General features: G+C 52.3%; 1 protein-coding gene across 3 annotated transcripts in view; it reads left to right on the forward strand.

Moving 5' to 3' along the window:
* Positions 1–2,673: 2,673 nt before the first annotated feature.
* MEGF9 (multiple EGF like domains 9) overlaps positions 2,674–19,138 on the forward strand; it is a 48,277-nt gene continuing 31,812 nt past the window's right edge. For all 3 annotated transcript variants that reach the window (XM_058853574.1, XM_058853575.1, XM_058853577.1), the window contains exon 1: positions 2,674–3,153. In XM_058853574.1, the coding sequence (XP_058709557.1) occupies positions 2,853–3,153 (301 nt within the window). In that variant the 5' untranslated portion in view covers positions 2,674–2,852. The remainder of the gene's footprint in view (positions 3,154–19,138) is intronic.

Raw genomic sequence — 19,138 nt, forward strand, 5'->3', positions numbered from 1 at the left:
AGCATCCTTCATCCCTTCACCAGCATCCTCCATCCCTTCACCAGCATCCCGCATCCCTTCACCAGCATCCTCCATCCCTTCACCAGCATCCTCCATCCCTTTCACCCACCATCCTCCATCCCTTCACCAGCATCCTCCATCCCTTTCACCAGCATCCTCCATCCCTTCACCAGCATCCTCCATCCCTTCACCAGCATCCTCCATCCCTTCACCAGCATCCTCCATCCCTTCACCCAGCATCCTCCATCCCTTCACCAGCATCCTCCATCCCTTTCATCCAGCATCCTCCATCCCTTCACCAGCATCCTCCATCCCTTCACCAGCATCCTCCATCCCTTTCATCCAGCATCCTCCATCCCTTCACCAGCATCCTCCATCCCTTCACCAGCATCCTCCATCCCTTCACCAGCATCCTTCATCCCTTCACCAGCATCCTCCATCCCTTCACCAGCATCCTCCATCCCTTTCTTCCAGCATCGTTTATCTCCTTTATCCAACATTTTCCATCTCCTTCGCCCAGCATCTCCCCCAGCCTTTCTCCAGCCTTCAACCCAGCCTTCTCCTGGCAGCTTGGGGGGCTGGCAGTGGTTTTCACCTTGGTGGGAATTCATCCCTCAGGTTTTCCACTGGGATATGGCATTACCATGAAGGCTTTGGGTTGTGTGTACCCACAATGTGGCAGAGACAGTAAATTTTATTGTTGTGGCTCTTTGTACTGATTCTCATAATAATTCAGCATTGAAATCAGCCACCTGGGCAGATGGAGTCGCTGTTTCTGCATGTGATCCCACCTCCAAGGGGTGGCCAGTCCTTTTTCATGGGTCCTGCTGGGTTAAAGATGCCCAAGAGCCTCTGACACTGCCAGGATCTTCCTGTGCCCCTCCTTTGTTGGGGTGACAGCAGAGGGCCACCTGAGGATAAAGAGATGGACTGACATGCTTAACCTGCTCCTCCCAAGCAGAGGTGAGAATATAATATTTTGGGAACCAGATGAGCAGATCTGAAAGCCTGTGCTGTGCTGGCCCTTGTGGGAGCAGCCCTGAGGTGGCACAGGGTCCATCCTTTGGCTCCTGAGGCTGTGCAACTTCTATTTCAAACTAAGGAATTTCTTTGTTCCAGGTAACTCTTTCCTTAGTCTTTCCTCTGCTCGGCTTCTTCTTCCTGTTCCCATAGACAACAACCTTGTGTGAACTGTTGGAATAGACAGTGGCTCAGCAAACCCTCCTGCCTCCCTGCCAGCTGTGTTCCTCCTGATCAGAGGGACCCTCTGGTCCCATGGGGAGCGACAGGCTGGCAGTGATTATGGAAAGCAGATCTCAGAAGGGTTTGTCTCCGTGGGGGAAATGGTGCAGCAGAGTTGCTGGGGAATAATAATTATATTATTATGCAGGAATAAAGTCTTGTTTACTTTTGAGAAGGGGATGGGGGAAGAGCAGTGAGTGATTGCAGAGTCATTATCCCACAGCAGCTATGCTGGACAGTGTAGGCAACTCCTAAATATTGTGCTAGAGAAGGACTGGCAGCCTGAACCATGTGGTGGGTGAAGGTGGGGCTGTCCCATCCCAAAGGGCACTCGTCAGAATCCATCGGCTCCTGCAGGAACAAGAGACGATGCAAACACTCACCTGGCAGTGCCACACACCTGCGGGCAGGGCGGGATGCTCCCAGCGCTCCCCTTCCCCGCAGAGGGATGTGTAGGGATGTGTAGGGATGCGTAGGGATGTGTAGGGATGTGTAGGGATGCGAAGGGATGTGTAGGGATGTGTAGGGATGTGTAGGGATGTGTAGGGATGTGTAGGGATGCTGCTGTCCGGCCCACCCGGCTCCACCAGCACATCCCAGCCTTGCTTCCACGTGCCTTTGTGTTGATCAGAGCGGGGCTGGCAGCGCATTCCTGCCTCGCTTCACCACGCGTGGATCCCCCAGCCGGGTGCCGTGAATAATGAATTTCTGTGTCACTGTGCTTCCTCCCCCCGCGGCGCTGCCGAGCGCTCCTCCGGGACCGGGGGATGCGCCAAGGTCACGGTGCCGGCCCCGAGAGCCTGTCCCAGGTGTCATTGTCCTTCTGGCTGTTCCCGCATCCCTGCGGGGTGGGGAAGGCTCCATCCCCGGGAGAGGAGCAGCACAAAGGGGACCGGCATCGCTGCAAGCCCGGGATGGGGGAGGCGGCCAGGGGGACACGGATGCAGGTGGCTGCCGGGGACGGGGGTCGTGCCGAGGGCTGGTGACCCCCCCCGACCTGCCAGGCCCCTCCAGAGCCCTGCAGCACCATGCAAGGAGCATCACTCCTTTCTGAGAGCCGCTTTGTGTCCCGACGCGATTCGCCGGCGCCTTCCTCGTTGTTTCCCAAAACTGAGGCCGGGGAGGATGGGGGAAAATGCAAATATTTTTTTAAATAAAAATTTTAAACATAACAAAAAGTTAACACCTATAGAACCCTGTATTCTTACAAATCGAGCACACACACACCCCTAAGAAAGGCAAGGCTGGCGTCCGCCCTCCGCGGCTCCGGGGGCACGGCAGCCCCGGCCCCTCACGCCCGCACAATGCCGCCCCCTCCCCGCCGCGCGCCGCCCCTCGGCCCGCCCCCGCCCGCCGCTGATTGGCTGCGCCGCGCCGTCAGGTGGGGCGGGCGCGGCGCTGATTGGGCGCGGCGCGCGGGGCGGGGCGGGCGCGGCGCTGTCAGCCGGGGCGCGGCGCGGCGGGAGCCGCCGGAGGGGCGCGGGCGCGGCATGGCTGGCTGAGGCGGCGGGAGGAGCCGCCGCCGCCCGGCGCCGCTCCCGGCCGCGCTCGGTGCGTGTGCGAGCGCCCGCGTCAATGAGCGAGTGCATGGCGGAGCCCCGCGCCGCACCATGAGGCGCCGGCCGAGCACCGCGCTCGCCCTGCTGTGCCTCGCCGCCCTCCTGGCCGCCGCCACCGCCGCGCTGCCCGCCAGCGCCGCGCCGCCCGCCGAGCCCGGCAGCGGCAGCGGCGGCCCCGCTGAGAGCGGCCCGGGCACGCTGCCGCCCGCACGGCCCCGCGGCACCGCCGCGCCCGCACGGGGCAGCCCGGCGCCGCCACCGCCGCCACCGGAGGAGGAGGAGGAGGAGGAGGCGGTGGCGGAGGAGGAGGAAGAGGAGCAGCAGGAGGAGGCTGCGGGCAGCGGCCCCGCAGGTGAGCGGCCCGCGCGGGTCCGTGGCGAGGCGCTGTCAGCGGGGCCACCGGCGGGGAGCGGGACGGGGCTGCGCCCCATCCTCCGCCGGGCGGACAAAGGCGCGGCCGGGGACGGGGCGGCGGCGGCTCCCGGGGCCCCTCCGGCGGCGGCGACCCCCGTGTAGGGTGGGCGAGGGGACCCGCGGAGCATCGCCCGGCTCCGGGCTCCCCGCGGGGCTGGCTGCGGGGCTGCCGCGGCCGTGCCGCCCCTGGTGCGGTGTGGAGGAGCAGCTGTGCCCAGCCCGTGCCCTGCCGGGGCTCTTGGCGGCGCTTCTGGGGAGCAGAGCGGCAGGTGCCGGTGCGGGCTACCGAAGCGTCCTTCAGGCCACGGTCCCTGGCATGCACTGTGCTCCCGGTGGAGGAGATGCAGACAGCTCCTTCCCATCGCTGTGCATCCAGACGGGGTCCAGCAGGGTGGAGGCTGGCCTCGGGCATCCCCCGATGGGACTTGGTAGGCCGAGTTGCTCCACAACCATCAAGCGTCCCCGGTGTCCTACCTGGGCGTGCTGGCAGTGGAGAGACGGCAGGGTTAGTGATGACAGAGCCCGTGTTCGTACCAGTGTCAGGAGGTGTATTTGCAGCTCAGTGGGTGCTGGGGGGTACCCACAGGATGGGTGTGCAAGGGCAGAAACGAGCCGACAGCTTTACCTGTAAATGATGTGTCTCAGCACAGCCTGTGCGAGGCCTCATCCTGCCCCTGTGGTGGTCAGGGCTTGTGCAGAGCTGAGGAAGGTGCTATGGCAACAGGAATAAATGGAATTGTCAGTGTAGGGTGTAAGGAGGAGAGAGGTGAAGGGTGGATGCTCTCAGGCTGTGCTCTCAGGTGAAGCTCCTTCTGGGTGTAGCACGCACTGACAGCACTGGTCACTCGCCGGGAGGTGAACACTGATGCTCTTCAAAGCTGAGACTTCAGTTTACCTATAGATTATACAGACAGAACTGTGCTGGAGTCCAAGGATGGACCTTTATCTGCTTATTTGCTGGAGAACTTGGCTTCAGTCTGCAGTTCCAAAGCTTTATCTTCAGACACGTGCAAAGACTATAGCACAGATTCTTTCCTGGTTTATATTTATTTTTTTCTCTTTGCCTGGAAGATGTTTGGCTTAAATACATTGAGCTTCCTCTGATGTGAAAGGGATGCATTCTGTCGTTCTGGTAGTGTTAGCAGTCTGAACAAGGGGATTCATCAACTTTCTGCATTTGGTTAGAAATTAAATCAACTAAAGAGCTGGAGTCGCTTGTTTTCCAGACTTCAGTTTACTTTTTTTCCTGTTGAGTTTTCTCTCTTTGCTTTTTCTGGAAGAAACAGAATAGCTTAAGTTTGGGAATTGCTGATAAAGGTAGGATGAGTTGAGTGTTCTTAAAGCAAAAGCAATTTCTTCTCTTGTGCCGTGATCAGACAGAATGATGAACTCAGGTGCAGCACAGTGTGACCCTCTGGGTGCCAGCCAGGGGATCCACATACACAGCCCAAGCTTCCTCCAGCACATTTCCCTCTCTGACCCCTGTGTTGTGTTTGTTTCCATTGGTATTGGTATCCATTGGCACTGGATCTCCCACCCTGGGCTTCAAGAGCATCCTGCTCCTGCAGGCAGAGTGACAAGTGCATGAGGTAGGTTTAGCAGTGGCTCTGGGATGCTCCCAGATTCCATGTAAGATGCTTACATAACATCCTCTATGTCTTCTGCCACTGGAGCTGTCAGGGATGGGAGTCTGGGGAATTTGGTGTTTAATCCCTGTGCTCCCACGGGCTGCCCTCACCCCTGTGTATCAGTTCTCACTTGGGAAAAGGGAGCATCAAGGATGAGCACTCCCCACCACCACCCTTGGGTGTGCTGAGTGTGTATTGTGGAAGCAAACATCACCCTCTGAAGTTTTAATGTGCCAATTATTAATGGCTACAGCCACTTAATTGCAGAATTGCTCTCTGGTGCCTGATGGCCAGGGCAGGGGCACATGGGCAGATTATGTCTTCTCCAAGAGGCTGCTTTGTTAGTCCTGAGTGTGACAGGTTGAGATTAGCCCTGGCTCAGGGGGGATTGCTGGTGTGCTCCAGGGCTGGGTGAGTTTTAGGGTGGATGAGACAGCATCAGGAGGAGATGCTGGGCTTGGCAGAACCCCCTGTGTGATGGGAGAGCCTGGGCTGGTGTTATGGATGGATGGTACAGCTGTGATCTGTGTGGGAGCTGCTCTCTGTGGGTTTTGTGGGGTTTTCTGTGCTGCCCCATCTGCTGTGAATTGTGCAGGGGTTTGCTCTGAAAGACTGTTATGTACCAAAGCCACAGCAAAGCCAGTGGACATAATGGGCTTAGCTGAAACCCTCCGTTTGCTTTAACTCAAGCATGTTTTCAACATCACTTTTCCAACTCAGTAGGTAATTAATGCATTATGTGCTCTGTTGCATTAAACAAATGGGCCTTTTCTCATGCACATTATTAGAAAGGCTTCCCTTAATGTTCACAGCATTATCACTGATAAGAGGTTGGTGTGAGAGGCCTCAGGGTCAGTTGTGTTCAGAGCTACCAAGATTTCAATTCTGACTTTGGTGCATTTCTCATTCCAGTTTAAGAAGCACTTCAGTTTTCCTTGAGCTGCCTGCTTGCTGTGTTCTTGTCCTTCTCCTTTTCCCAGTTTCACGATGTTTATTTTTCTTTTCAAGCCTGTGATCATGTTAAAATCCTGGATTTTGTTTCTAAGGGAAGTAAATTGCTAATCCTTATGTTTGTGGAGACAAGCTTAGAAGTATCCCCTCCTTATCGCCAAAGCCTCTAGCACCCACTGTGGAGACTCTGCCTCTTCATTTTATCCCCAGCAGTCTCATTTGAAGCAGGAGCTGGAGCTTTGCTGGGGAATCTGCCTTGGGAATGGCTGCTGCTGGGGTGGATGCTTGTGTTGGAGCAGAGATGCACCTGCTGTGGCCAGCATGGTCCTGGGTAGACTTTCCCTGCCTATGGAACCAAAATCCTCAGTTCCATGTGGTTCTTAGGGCAGTGTTGAGTAACATGGGTCTCTTTGAAGGACGTTTTGTTGTCCCTCTCTTCCAGCCTCATGCACAGCAGGTGGGTGGGCTGAAAAACCCAAATGTCCTTTCACAGCCTTGCTGTGCTGGATCAGCAGGAGAACTGCACCCAAACCCCGGGTTTTGGTGTCTTCAGACTGTGCTGAGTTCTTCAGATCCTGACAGTTGTTGTCTTCTCTCCTCCCTGGTGTTTTGTCTTGCTTCACCTGCTTTCCTGAGTCACCAGCTCCCAGAGGTGCCGTTGGGTCTGAGTCCTCACCTCTGCACCATGTAGGAGGGGACAAGGAACAATTTCTGCTGCAGCCACAGGGCCGGAAATGCAGGTGGCTTGGAGCAGTGACCACGGGAAGGTGTCGCACGCTGCCACAGAAATGTGTGCAAGCTGAGTCAGGGACGGCTGCTGGGTCCCCAGCCACCAGTGTGGGGCCACCTCAGGCTGGCTGCTGCTGCTTGGATGGAGGAGGTGCAGCCAGAGCCCCTCAATGGGTGGTGGCTGTAGCTTTGTGTGGGATTAGCTGATGGGTTTAGCTTGTGAAGAGGAGCCTGGCAAATCCCTGGGGGTGTTGGGATGGCCGGGGTAATTGGCTGGGCACAGGAAGGTGACAGGTTGAGGAGGGGACTAGTGGGTGCTGGAGAGGTGGAGGGTTTTGCTTTTGTGCAGGTCACATGGAGAAAGGTCTGTGCATCCTGTTCCAGCAGGAGGTGTGGTGAGGGCAGGTTTGGGGGGATCCCCCCACAGCACTCACAGTATTGCTGTACAGGAAAGAGTGATCCAAGCCATGGAGCCATCAGCAGCCAGACCCTGCCACACTGGGGCTCTGCCCCTCGAGGGGTTGGGAGCTCTCAATTCCTGGTAGGACAGAAAAAGCTGAGTTATTGAAGGTAGCTTCAGGACCTTCATCCCTTTTGCAGCTCTGGGTGACTCCTCCTCTTCTCTCATCCAGCCATTAGATCCTTTGGAAGAAGTCTTCCCACCTGCAGATGGGTTCACCTGCCTGAATGCCCCTGCTCTGCCTCTGACCCCGTGGGGGACAGGCAGGAGGAGCCAGGGAGGGTGAGCTGGAGCTTTCCTCCTGCTCATCACTTGGGGAGGCAGCTTAAGCCTTCCTTGTTTGAGGGCTCAGGGTTGTGTTCCATGTGGTTAGAGAGATAACTTCTGTTCAAGGTGCCAGCAGGATTTAAATTTATTTAAAGAAATGGAAATGAAGGCATGGATGTGAAAGCTGAGGATAAGGAGGATGGTCTTGTTCCTCAGGATCAGCATGGGAGCAGCCAGAGCCGAGAATGCCTTTTTCAATCAAATAAGTTTGTATCTTTGAGCTTTAAATAAAGACATGTTGCCCTGAGCAGTAAATGTCACTCCCTTACCTTCTTCCCTGCCTCCACGCTCCCATCTGAATCATTCTTGAGTCAGATGCATCCAACTCAAACTCAAGATTGAGATTCTGGGATTTAGCAATGCTTGTGAAAATCAGGATATTTCTGGGAGAATCTGTAGAGCATTGAGGGTCTTGTTTGTTAGCTTCTCTCTGCTGGGATTTTGCTTTCTGTTTTTATTTTAAACTATAGCTGAGATTCAGACATACCACTGAGCTGCCACTTGGAAAATGCCATCTGTAAAATGGCACCACCACTGGGAGGTGATGTTATTTATTTGGCTGCTGTTGGCCATACCCAAACACCAGCCAGTGGGGAGGCAAAGGTACTGGAGCATTGAAAAATGTGGTTTGTCTGAGGCTGTGTGGTGACAGATGTCCAGTCCCTTTGCTGATGCCAGTGGGGACAGTGCTGGGGTGCCACCAAAGGGACTCCTGTGACACAGGCAGGGCTTTGCACAGGGTGCAAAGGTTGTGCCTGTCCAGACAGCTGGGAAATGCGTGGCCAAGCGTGGGATGGGCTTCCTTGGACAGTGGTTCTGCCCTTGGAGCACCTCCCTGGTGCTGCCTGTTCCCCACGAGGCACCCTGACCATAACCCTGCCGGGCTGGGCCAGAGGGGACAGGACTGCTGTGCTCAAGGGGTGATGGTGTCATGGGCTGCACTGACCCCATCCCTGAGGGGACTCTGCTGTGGCCCTGCAGGTGGCTGCAGCATCCTGGCATCTGCCCACCTGGGCGGTGGTGATGGTGGGCATCGAGCCTGTCCCCAGGTGTGTCCTCGCTGCTGCAGGTGAGCAGCATGAGCTCAGGGACATCCAGGACATGCAGTGCCCCACGGCTGTGGGCACAGACACACAGAACAGGCTGTTCCCGAGGAGCTGAGGTCCCGGATGCGAAGTTCTGCTGAAGTCAGGGGAAAGACTCCAGAGGTTTTTTGACGAGAGCCCTATAAATACCCAGGGCTGAGGCTCTGTGTGCTGGTGACATTTGTGGAGCTAACACCAGCTGACTGTCAGGGAGTGCTGCTGCGGATCTGAGGTGTTCGCTGGTGCTTCCAAGAAGCAGCCGAGCTCTTCGTGGTGGTGTGATGCATCTGCCAGCTTTGGGAATAAACCCGTGCCAAGGCTGGCTGCTGAAGGCAGGGATCCTTTTACAGCCGTCTGGCTCCTTCTGCTTTACCTCTGACAAGCACTTAAAAAAAGAAAGGAATGATGTTGAGGAGCTGGAGTTTTGTACAGCACCTTGAGTGCACCTGAGACTTCCCTGAGATCTTGGATGAGGATGGAGCAAGGACTCGGACTTGCTTTAAAAGTCCTGGAAAGCTACAGGCTGTGTTGCTGGCAGGTGCTGCATGTCTGAGCTCAACAGGGCTGCCTTGTGCAGCGAGGCATCGCTGGGTGGGAGTGAGCCCAGAGGGGCAGAGTCTGGCACTTTATAATTGCTTGGGGATATTAATGTATTTTACAAGCTGAAGGCTAGATTGCAATCCAGCCATCTGCCCTGCCTTGGGGGAGTCGTGTGTCTTCAGCACCCCAGGAGAACAGAACCAGTTGCAATTCAGTCTCATTAAACTGGCTAAAACCCAGATTTCTGGTTCACAGGAAATTATTTGCCTTTTTTTTTTTTTTTTAAATTTTGACTTTTGGGTTGTGTCAGACTGAAATGGAATGGTTGTTCTTGCTTTGCTTCTGTTTTAGCTCCCAGTGAGCTCGAGTGTCCTGTGCCTTGAGGCTGCCCTGTAAGATTGTTGTGCCTGGGGCTAAATCCATCCCCAGTGAGGGGCCGGGGGCTGCTGGGTCCCTGCCAGGGGGAAAAACTCCCAAAATCACAGCAGGGCTTATCTGGAAGGGTCTTTTATTGGATTAGAGCTTGTCAGTCTGGAAGCATTTCCAACAAGACATTCTAGACTTGGAATAATTGAACCTCATTTGTCTGGCAGAACATTTTCCCCCCTTATTGAATAGGAACCTTCCCGATGGTGCTGGTGCTGGCTCGCCACAGCTGCTGTTCCTGGAGGATCAGGCAGGCTGTCACCTCTCCTGACAGGGCTGTCACCTCTCCTGACAGGGTCACTCACTCCCCCTCAGCTCCTGTCCCTGCATCGAGGGATGCAAGGAAAATGGTCCAGCTCCTGCATCCCAGCTGGCTGCTGGCCTGGTGCTGGGGGGCTGGCAGCAGCTTGGCTCTCTCCTCTTGTCCTCTCTGGCCATTTAATAAAGGCAGGGAGCAGGGAGGGGGCTGCTGGACCCGCCTGGTTTCCCGGGATTTCACCGAGCTGCCTGTGAAGAATAGACCCTCCAAGCCCTGCCGGGGCTGTAATTGCCTGGGGACCGATTGAGCTGCCCAAAGCAGCTCTTTTGTTGGAGGCTGAATTCCTCCTCTGGCTGGTGCTCATCTGGATCTTCCCATGCAAAATTCCTATTTCCCTGTGTCTCCCAGGCTGCAGCAGGGTTGGGATGCTGTGTGGGATGCTGTGTGTGCTGCCAGCCCCCAGATTTGGGAGCAGCTCTGCTCCAGCCCTTCAGGGCTTTCCCTCCTTCCCCCCACCCAACTCTGGATGAGGTTTTTGAGGTCTCTGCTCCTCATTCACACACACGGGTCCTATTTCAGTGAATGAGGAGCTTCCCTGGAGCTGCATCGACTAATGCAAAGCCTTGGTTTGGTCTTGTGCTGCTTAAAGGAGGATTTTTATTTTTTTTTGTATTTCTGAACACCTGCTGTATGAATTAAAATTTGCCTTGTAAATGTAACCAATTCAGAGTCTGAGCATGAGCGATGGGCGTTTGCCTTTTGCCTGGAAAAAGCAAAAAGCAAAAAGCAAAAACCTTGAAGGTTTTTCTCTTCTGGCAACTTGGCTTTAAAGCAGAGAAGCCCGAGACGCTTCTTTTTTAACTGTTTTTAATTCAGTTGCCCCCTGTCCTTCTAAATAAACCCCCAGAAACATGACGAGGCAAGCGTCCCTGCTATTTATAGCTCTGCTCCACATGCCTGTTTTAAAAATCGGGCAGCTAAATGGCTCTGCAGCCTTTCAGCAAAAGGCCTAATGACACAGGCATTTTCTATGCATGGATGCCTGGATGTGTAAAGGCTGTTGGTGCTGAGCCTTCACCCTGAGCTGGCAGGATGGTTTTCACAGCAGGGATTTTTTTTTCCTGGGCAAAGGGGAGCCCCTTGGCACTGCCCCAGCCCTGCAGAAGGGGTTTGGGGTGGGCTATACCCCATGGGCCACCCCTGCTCCAGCAGGGTCAGTCCTCCCACCTGTCCCCCACACCTTGATCCTTCTTGAGGTCACCACTAGGCAAGACATATTGATATTCCCCAAGTTGTTTGGGTATTTTTTTAATAATTTGTTAAGGCTGTATTAACCACTTTTTTTCTTTTTTTTCCTCCTTTGTGGCATCGCCTCCCTCTAATGATGAGGCTGCTGGTAACCTTTACCCGTTTAACTGGTCATGCCACTTCTCAGATGAATCTGCTTTATTCCTGGCAAATTATACAGCCACAGTTTTCAGGCAGCTTTACTCTATTTTGACTGACTGGCTGACTATATTAACTGATAGTGCTGCTTGGGCTGCTTTGATCCTGTATTATTTATGGAAATGATGGCACATAAATCTTTGTAGCTGATTAATGCTGCATGTATTTTTAATATGCTAGTTCTCCTGTTTGATCTGTGCTAAATGATTATTCTCTGATGTGTTCCTGGGTTCATTTTGGCTCTTTATGAGAAGGAGATTGAAATGGACTGTTTGTTTTGTTGCCTTTTTTTTTTTTCCCCTCCTCCCAGTGGTCTCATCGTGGGCTGCTTTTTCAGCTTTCACAGGTCGTTTTCCCCAGCAGGGCTCTGCCTGCCACGTGGAGCACTCACACTTTATTGCTATTAATCTGAGCGCTTTGTTGGTGACATTGCTCTGAATTCATCCCTGTGTGTGCAGTTGTGGGAGATTTTGGGAACATAGAAGGAACAACAACAACCTTCTAGGTGATGTTCAGTCCTTCCTTCTGTGCAGTTGCTGGATGAGACTGTGACTGTCACCGAGTGGGACTCGGGTCCAGCAGCACCTGAATGAGAAGAAAACCAGTCTAAATTGGCAAGGCAATAATTCATATTTTCTGTGGCCTGTCACAGGAAGGCTGGGACTGGTTGGTATTAAGAAGATGACTTTAATTGTCAGGGATGTGTGTGCTCAAGCCACAGCTTCCTCTCCTGCAGTGTGGGATGTGGTCACGGCTGGGGAGGAATCTGTGGGCAAAGGTGGTGTTTCATCCCAGGAAATACCCACTGCATCCCATGGTGCATCCCATGGCATGTGCAGTGCTGCTGGCACTGACGTGGAGGAGGGAGGCTGTTCTCCTTCATCCCTCCTCCAAAATCCACCCCCAGCACTAGATGTGGCTGACAGGGTGGAAACCAGGAGGTTGTTCCAGGAGAACCATCTGTGAGCTGGAAGATCAGCATTTCCTCTTCCCAAGGGCCTGGTGGAAGGGAAGGAAGTTGATGATTTTTTTTAATATGTATTTTTTATTCCTGTCTTTTGTAATAACTGCTCATTTTCATGGCACAGGCAAGGGTTGTCTCCAAAGCCCTGCCCTCACCCTGCAGGTGGACAGATCTACCTTCTCTCTGGGCACGCTGTGTTCCAGCAGTAACAGGTTTGTGAGGATGCTTTCATGAGCAGTGCTGTAAAGGTGCAAAAGCAATGCTCAAAACCTTCAAATGAAAGCTTTTCTTCCCTTCCTCTGAACAGTCCTTTGTGTCAAAATCAGCAAAATATATATCTTTCTGCAAAAGATCCCTTTTTCTTTAAAGGTCTTTTCCATTGAAAACAGTTTAAACTTGATGTTCTGTTCCTTCCCTCCAAATTTTTCAAAGCTCCTTGGGCTATGAAAACTTCAATGATTCAATTTTCTTTCCCTCTTTTTTTTTTTAAAAAAAAAGTATAGGTATATGTATATAATTTCTGCTAGCTAAAGCTCTTGCCTTTTATCACAAAGCAGACATTATAGACTGGGTCTTAGGGTGTTCTTTCTCTGCCCCGAAATAGACACGCTCACTTGAGCAGTTATTTGGGGGGAAAAAGCAGGATGAATGCACCATGCTGGGCTCTGAGGGAGCAGGCAGGATTTTGGGATAAGGCCCCTACAAACCCAGCTGCCTCCCCAGAACACGTCTGGATGGCAGATGTGTGACTAATGGGGCAGAGGCACCCACGCCTTCACCGTGCCGCAGGTTTGGAGCGTTCCTGGATGGGGAAAGGACACGGAGCTTGCACAATGCCCCAGCTGGCAGTGCCTGTGGGGCGGGAGGAGGTGTTGCCATGCACCCCTTCCCACCCCAAACTCAGCCTGCTCTGTGGGGAGCTGGGCTGGGTGTGATTGGGAGCACCAGGAGAGCCCATGGAGGATGTGCTCCAGTGGTTTGTCCAAGCTGGAAGGTGACTGGAGTTGAAATGGGCTGTTGGTTCCTGCCTGGCTCGGGTGTTTTCTCACTTGCTGCCAACACTGGCAGTGTCTTTGCTGGAGCCTCCTCAGCTTCTGCTTTGCCCTTCCCTGCCAAGTCCAGTGATTTTTTTTCTGGTCCCAATACTTGAGGAAGGACCTGGGTGGGAATTTGCCATGTTTTCCAGCTCCACACATGACTTGGACATGAGTGCTCCCAGCACTCCCCTCCCTGTGAACGTCCATGTCAGACTGGGATCTGCCCTGTGAGGTTTTCCAGCAATGCTCCCCCGTTCCCAGGCAGGGCTGGGGGTGCCCCAGTTTGGGTCTGGGGAGCTGCTGGCTTGCCTGGCATGGCTGTGGCTGCCTCAGCATCCCCTGGGCCGCAGGGCCAGCTGGCACAGGGAGCAGATGGGGAGGTGGAGCTGGGTGCTTGGCCAGGTTTCAGGCTATGATAAAGCAAAGTGACGTAGAAAACTAAATACCTGTTATCAGAGAAAGACAAACAGCACCTTCACCTGCCTCCAGCCTTTCTCCCTTCAAGGGCAGGCTGCTCGCCTTGCAAGTAGCTCCTCGGAAAAGATGTTCCCTTACTAATGTGCTTGCTTTGTCTTGGCTGTGTTGTTGAGAAATCCAAGTTTGACTCCATATAATGAATGACAAACATTTATCTGGTCTTAACTATTTTATTGTGTTTTTTTTTTACTCCTGGAAGTTTACAGTGAGTTGTTGACAGCGTGCCCTTTGACGTGGATTAGTGCTGATGCCTGGCAGTTGAATCTTCCCATCCTTTCCACATCTTGGTTGTTCCTTTTCAAGGGAGGATTTTGTAAGTGTCTAATCCATTTAAAATGAAATATAAACAGCAAATGGACCCGTCTCTGAAGGGACAGTCAGTTTCAAGGGTGGTACTGACTATCCTGCAGAAGGCAGCAAGCTCTGTTTGGGATGGATGGAATGACAGGAGAGAGCCTTTCCCCCAGCACCTCAGTTTGGTGTCAGGGGATGCCTGGAACAGTGGCTATCCCTGATTTTTGGTTTACAAACCCCTTAAAAGCTTTCCAGGAGGTGTGTGGATGGCAAGTTCAAGTTTATGGACTGGAGAGTTGATGCTTTCCTCTCTTGGCTTCACCATCTGTTGTTTTGTGATCCCTCTGAGAGGATCCCCTGTCTCCACTGTCAGGATGTACATGAGTTTTGTGCACAAACTTTGCCTTGGAGCTGACATCTCTCCCACCTGTATATCTGTAATTCCAGGAGATATGCTTGTATTTTCAGTGGGTGCAATATTGGCCCTGTCAAATTAGAGTCTCAGGGCTGTGTCAGGTACCAGCAGCTCCCTGGGTTCGGTAGGATTTCGGATGCCTCTTTGCAGGTGGGACTCAGATCCTCCTTTCACCATGTTTCACTTTGACAGCAGAGCTGGTGGAAGAGGAGTCACCGCTCCTCCTCCTGAAATTCCAAAACAGTCATTATGAAGCCCTCAAAAATGAGGAAATGGTCAAGCTAGAAATGTCAACAAACCTCTCCTAGCTGACCCATTGGCTGCAGAGGAAGCTTTGTGGTTTTGAGCATTTCTCTGGCTTGGGATCAGGCTTGGTTTTGCCAGCCCCAGACTGAGTGTGCTGCTGTTGCTGAGGGTAATTCCTCCTTGGTGATGCTGGAGGGCTCAGCTCTGACTCTGCAAACACTACTTTGGTTCAGCATCTTGGCTCAGACTTGGTCTCAGCCTAGTGCCTGAGCTGTGGGTGAGGTGGGGAATGCTGCACAGGGAACCTGAAACCCTTGTGCCTGGCTGCCTCCATCCTTCCATCACACTTTTAAGGGTTTTTCCTGTTTGGGTGTTCTGTGGGACAGGGCTGTTGCCTGTTGTACTTCCCTGCATGACATTGGTATTTATTGTGGAGGTTTCAGAGAATTGGCTTAGGCTTTAAGTTACTGTTTGTTTGTGGTTGCTGAACTTGTGCTGTTTAATGGAAACATTTCCCTTTGGTAGGAGGGCTATTGCTGGAAATAAATACAGGTAATAAATAACCTCGTGGCTGAGGCAGGAGCTGGGAATGGATGGAGCTGCAGTGTCCATCCACAGTGACTAAAGAGAGAGGAATGAAAAGCTGATGTTCAGCCCTGGCTGGAGTCATTCATCTGCTGCAGGGCTTGGGGCTCAAAGCAGAGATGAGGGGAGCCAGGGGCTCCAGCTGCCCACAAAGCCCTGTGGATGGGCTCTGCCCCTGCTCTCTGTGCAGGGAGGGATTTATGCTCTCTAAATTCATGGCATGGCTGCAGTTGCTGGTTGAAGTTTTGGAGTAGAGCTGAGCTGCACCATGCTGGCTGCTCCCCCTCAGCAGGTCCTCAGCAGATGATACTGGATCTGCTGCAGTCCCCGTTTCCAGAGATAAGTGATGACTTTCTCCATCCAGGTGTCTTTTTCCGTGACGTGTCCTAACCCATATCAGTTCCCTCTTTGAAAGCTTGGCTTCTCTTCCATGGATTTGCCAGCAAATTTTGTCTGGCTGCAGTATCTGTGACCCAGTTTGGCAGGTGCTGGGTGAGAGCAAAGGTGTGAAACAAGTTCTGAGTGTGGGAATTTAAGTCACTCACATGAGCTGGAGGTAAAGGCATCACTGTGTCCTTTGCAAAGTATAGCAGGGCAAGTGTGAGGCTGCATTATAAAATAAGGGAATAAAATGTAAGGAACAGGAAACTTCTCTTCCCAGCTCGGGTGACATTTTCCTTGCTCTGGCCCAGCAGCATTCCCTGCTTGCAGCACGTTGTAACTTACAACTCCTTGTCTGGCAGGAGTTCTGGTACTCCAAACCAGCCCACAGCACTATGTCATCATAACCTTGAAACAGGACCCAAATGGCAAAACCTGCCCGAAACCAGTTGTGATTACTCATGCTCCGTGCTATCCCTTTCCCCCGCTGGGCTTTCTGCTATGGTAATTCCACTTATTAAGCAAGGAGACAAAACACCTTTATTAAACTTGGAACCAAGCTCGGGAGCAATGAGAGGAGCAGGACTTGCTGGCTGTAGGCTGTCAAAGAGTTTTCTTCTCTCCTCTTCCTTCCTCTGCATGGCCTTTAAAGTGAGTGAGAGAGGAACAAAGATACTTTGCTCTTTGTGATAAATAAAAGTCTGCATTTAAATATGTTTGTTTAGAGTAGGAGAAGAATTAGGAATGTGTATTGGGAATGAATCCTGGGATTCGTTTGGGCTTTGCTTCATCTCCAAGCTTGAAAATGCAGAGCTGAGATGAGCTGGGGTCGTGGCTCAGGCTCTGGAAAGCTTCTTTTTATTAACACTTTCAGTTAGTGTTTATTAACACCGTGGATAAAAGGCGCCTTTGTTAACGGCTCTGTCCCTTTGCTGCTGGCTGAATCTTGAAAGGAACTGCTCTGGGCACCTGCTGGAGTTACTGATGAAAGTTTCCATTCCAGATTTTCACCACAGGCTTAGACATAAAATAGCCTGAAACCCTCCAAAGCAAGTCTTCCTTCTCTTTCTCATTAAAAAAAGTTAAAAAAAAAGTTGTAAAAATGCCTCTTGCTGCCTGTGTGCTGAGCCATGAACGATGGGCCCCTTCCCTGTGTGGAGAGCATTTCATCTCACAGCAGTGTGATTCCCTCCTTGGTCCATCTTCCACCTCGTGTGGGTGTCCAGAGTCTCTCTTTGAGTGCATCCCTCGGCCTGGGGAATGAGTAGAGCAGTTTAAAAATCACTCCTGCATGCTTGGAGAGAAAGCTGGGCCTGATGCTTGTGCTGCCCCTAAAGGTGATGACCATCCCCAGAGGCTGTGTGTGCCCCAGAGCAGGGTGGGGGGCTGTGGCAGCCATCCAAGGAGCAGCTCCTGCTTCCAGGGGATGCAGAGCACTCCTGCTGGAGGAGGATGCACCTCCAAGCATTTTTATACTGAATTATGGGTTGACTGCACCATTGCTGTTGGCATCTCTTGCTTTTGTTCTGTCTTCTCTCCTGGTGTAAGAGTGCTGAAAATGAGGGGGAAAGGCAGGATAACTTCCTGCCACATTCCTCCCAGGCTGGCCTGAGCTTTGGGAGCTCTGCCCAAGGTCAGAGAGGCGAAGCTGCTGCTCTCTCCATACACCAGTGAAGGACCCTGTTACACCTGGAGTAAAGAAATTGGGTTATGACTTGGCAACAAAAGAAGTGCTGCATTTTGCAGTGGGATTGGCCTTTTGTGTTTGCCACCTCCTTGGGAAAGCTCCCCAGCCCTGCAGACCCTACGTGATGTGAGAGAGGGAGGCTGTCACCATCCTCAGCAGCTCCCTCCCTTCAGCAGTGTGCAGCAGCTGATGGTGCTGAAGCAGATGCGTTACCACCTACTCTGTGATTTCTGCACTAAGCAAAAAATGCCTTTCCAGCCTTCTGGACTTGGCCATTCTCTTTCCTTCTCCCAGGCAGTGTGACCGTGGCTGGGGATGACAAGCCCTGCTCAGCTGTACCCACGGAGCTCTTGGGCTGGATGTTCCGTGGGTGCTCAGCACCAAGCTGGCTCTGGAAGGAGGAGGTTGGAGGTCCCATCTGTTCCTGCCAAAGCTGAAGTTGACACTGGGAGCATGAGGAGTTAATTGCAGTGGCTCGGGAGAGGAGGATCTGTTGTATCTGCAGGCAAGGTCTGGAGGGGAGAAGGCTCTGGAAGGCTGCATGCCTTGCAGCAATGGATTTTGGTTTGAAGTAGTTTAATTGTGTCAGACAAATGTGCAGGCAGGAGGCAGCTCCTGTCACTGGGCAGATCAGTTCCTTGCAGGCTGGACAAAGTCCTGGGAGCTGAGGCTGGCAGGGAAGGCAGGGCTGTGCTGCTGCACCTGCTCTTCCCTGGGATCTGCCGGAGCAGCAGGAGCAGAAAGTTTTGATTCTCAGCAATCAGCAAACCTGGCTGTTACTCAAACAAAAAGTCTGACCCTGTTCTCCCCGGTCTTGCTCACTGGGGACCCTGCTGGGAAGGGTAGGATGTGATCTAGGCGTGTTACCTGAGCTCATCTCTGTTTTCTTGCTGGTTATTCACACAGCAGAACTTCACAGCCCAAACACAAACAGTTGGAAGGATGGTTCCTGCTCAGGGTTTTCTCTGAAGAGCCTTAAATCTCCCATAAATTAACGTGTTCATTCATTAGTTGCAACTCCCCAAAGCACCGAGCAAAGTTTGTGAGTTTAATTACTTTTTGCAGGAATCGGAGCACGCAGAGCCTTCAGCAGATGATTATAGTTCATATTATTCATGTGGCTCTTCATAATCCCTTCCTCTGCTGGGCCATGGTCGATAGAGACTAAAATGGGAATCTGCTCATAAATTCCCAGCCCCATCCCGTGTGAGGTGTCTTGATCTTCCAGTGAAAACATTTTGCTGACAAAACAATTCAGTTTCCTAAGAGGTGCCACGCAAGTGGAGGAACGAGCTGCCAGGGCTCTGTGTGCTGGTGGGGAGGTGTTTGCCAAAGTTAGTTTTCACCCTGTTTATCTCTAAACCCGGAGTTGGGCTGCCTGTGTCACACTCTGGGTGGTAAAAATACAGAGATTTTCAAACAGAAACATGGAATATTTATATAGTTGCAGACGTTAGTGGAAATATTAGTGGGAGAATCTAATCAACTGAAGTAGAACGCCAACAAAACTATTTTAAAATTAATTAAAAGGCTTGGATTCTTTTTTTTTTTTAAACTGTGGAGGTTTTAATCCTCAAGTATGTATTTGGTCTATTTGAAGTAGCTTCTTGGATCATAAACATTTTAGGGCCACATTCCTCTTTGTGCACAGTCTGCTTCGTAAGAGACCCCGGAGGGTTTGTCTGCCTGTGGAAACTTATTGTTATATAGGAATGAATAATTCCTCAGCTGCAGCTGTGTAATCCCCCCTGCACAGATTTTCTGCCTTATATCCTGGATCTTAATGACTCCAGGACCCCTCCTGCTTCTCCTGACAGCTCCTTGTCCCATCCATGGGCTCCTCAGGTGTTGTGCTGCAGCAGAGCTGTGAGCTGGGGATCTCCCAGTGCAGGAGGAATACCAAGTTAATAAGAATCCATATTTTTCTTCTTTTTTTTTTCCCCTTGATGTTTACAGGGCTTTATTCTTTAGTTACCCAAGACAGCT

The sequence above is a fragment of the Poecile atricapillus genome, chromosome 20, assembly GCF_030490865.1.
Source record: "Poecile atricapillus isolate bPoeAtr1 chromosome 20, bPoeAtr1.hap1, whole genome shotgun sequence".
NCBI classification, from domain to species: Eukaryota; Metazoa; Chordata; class Aves; order Passeriformes; family Paridae; genus Poecile; species Poecile atricapillus.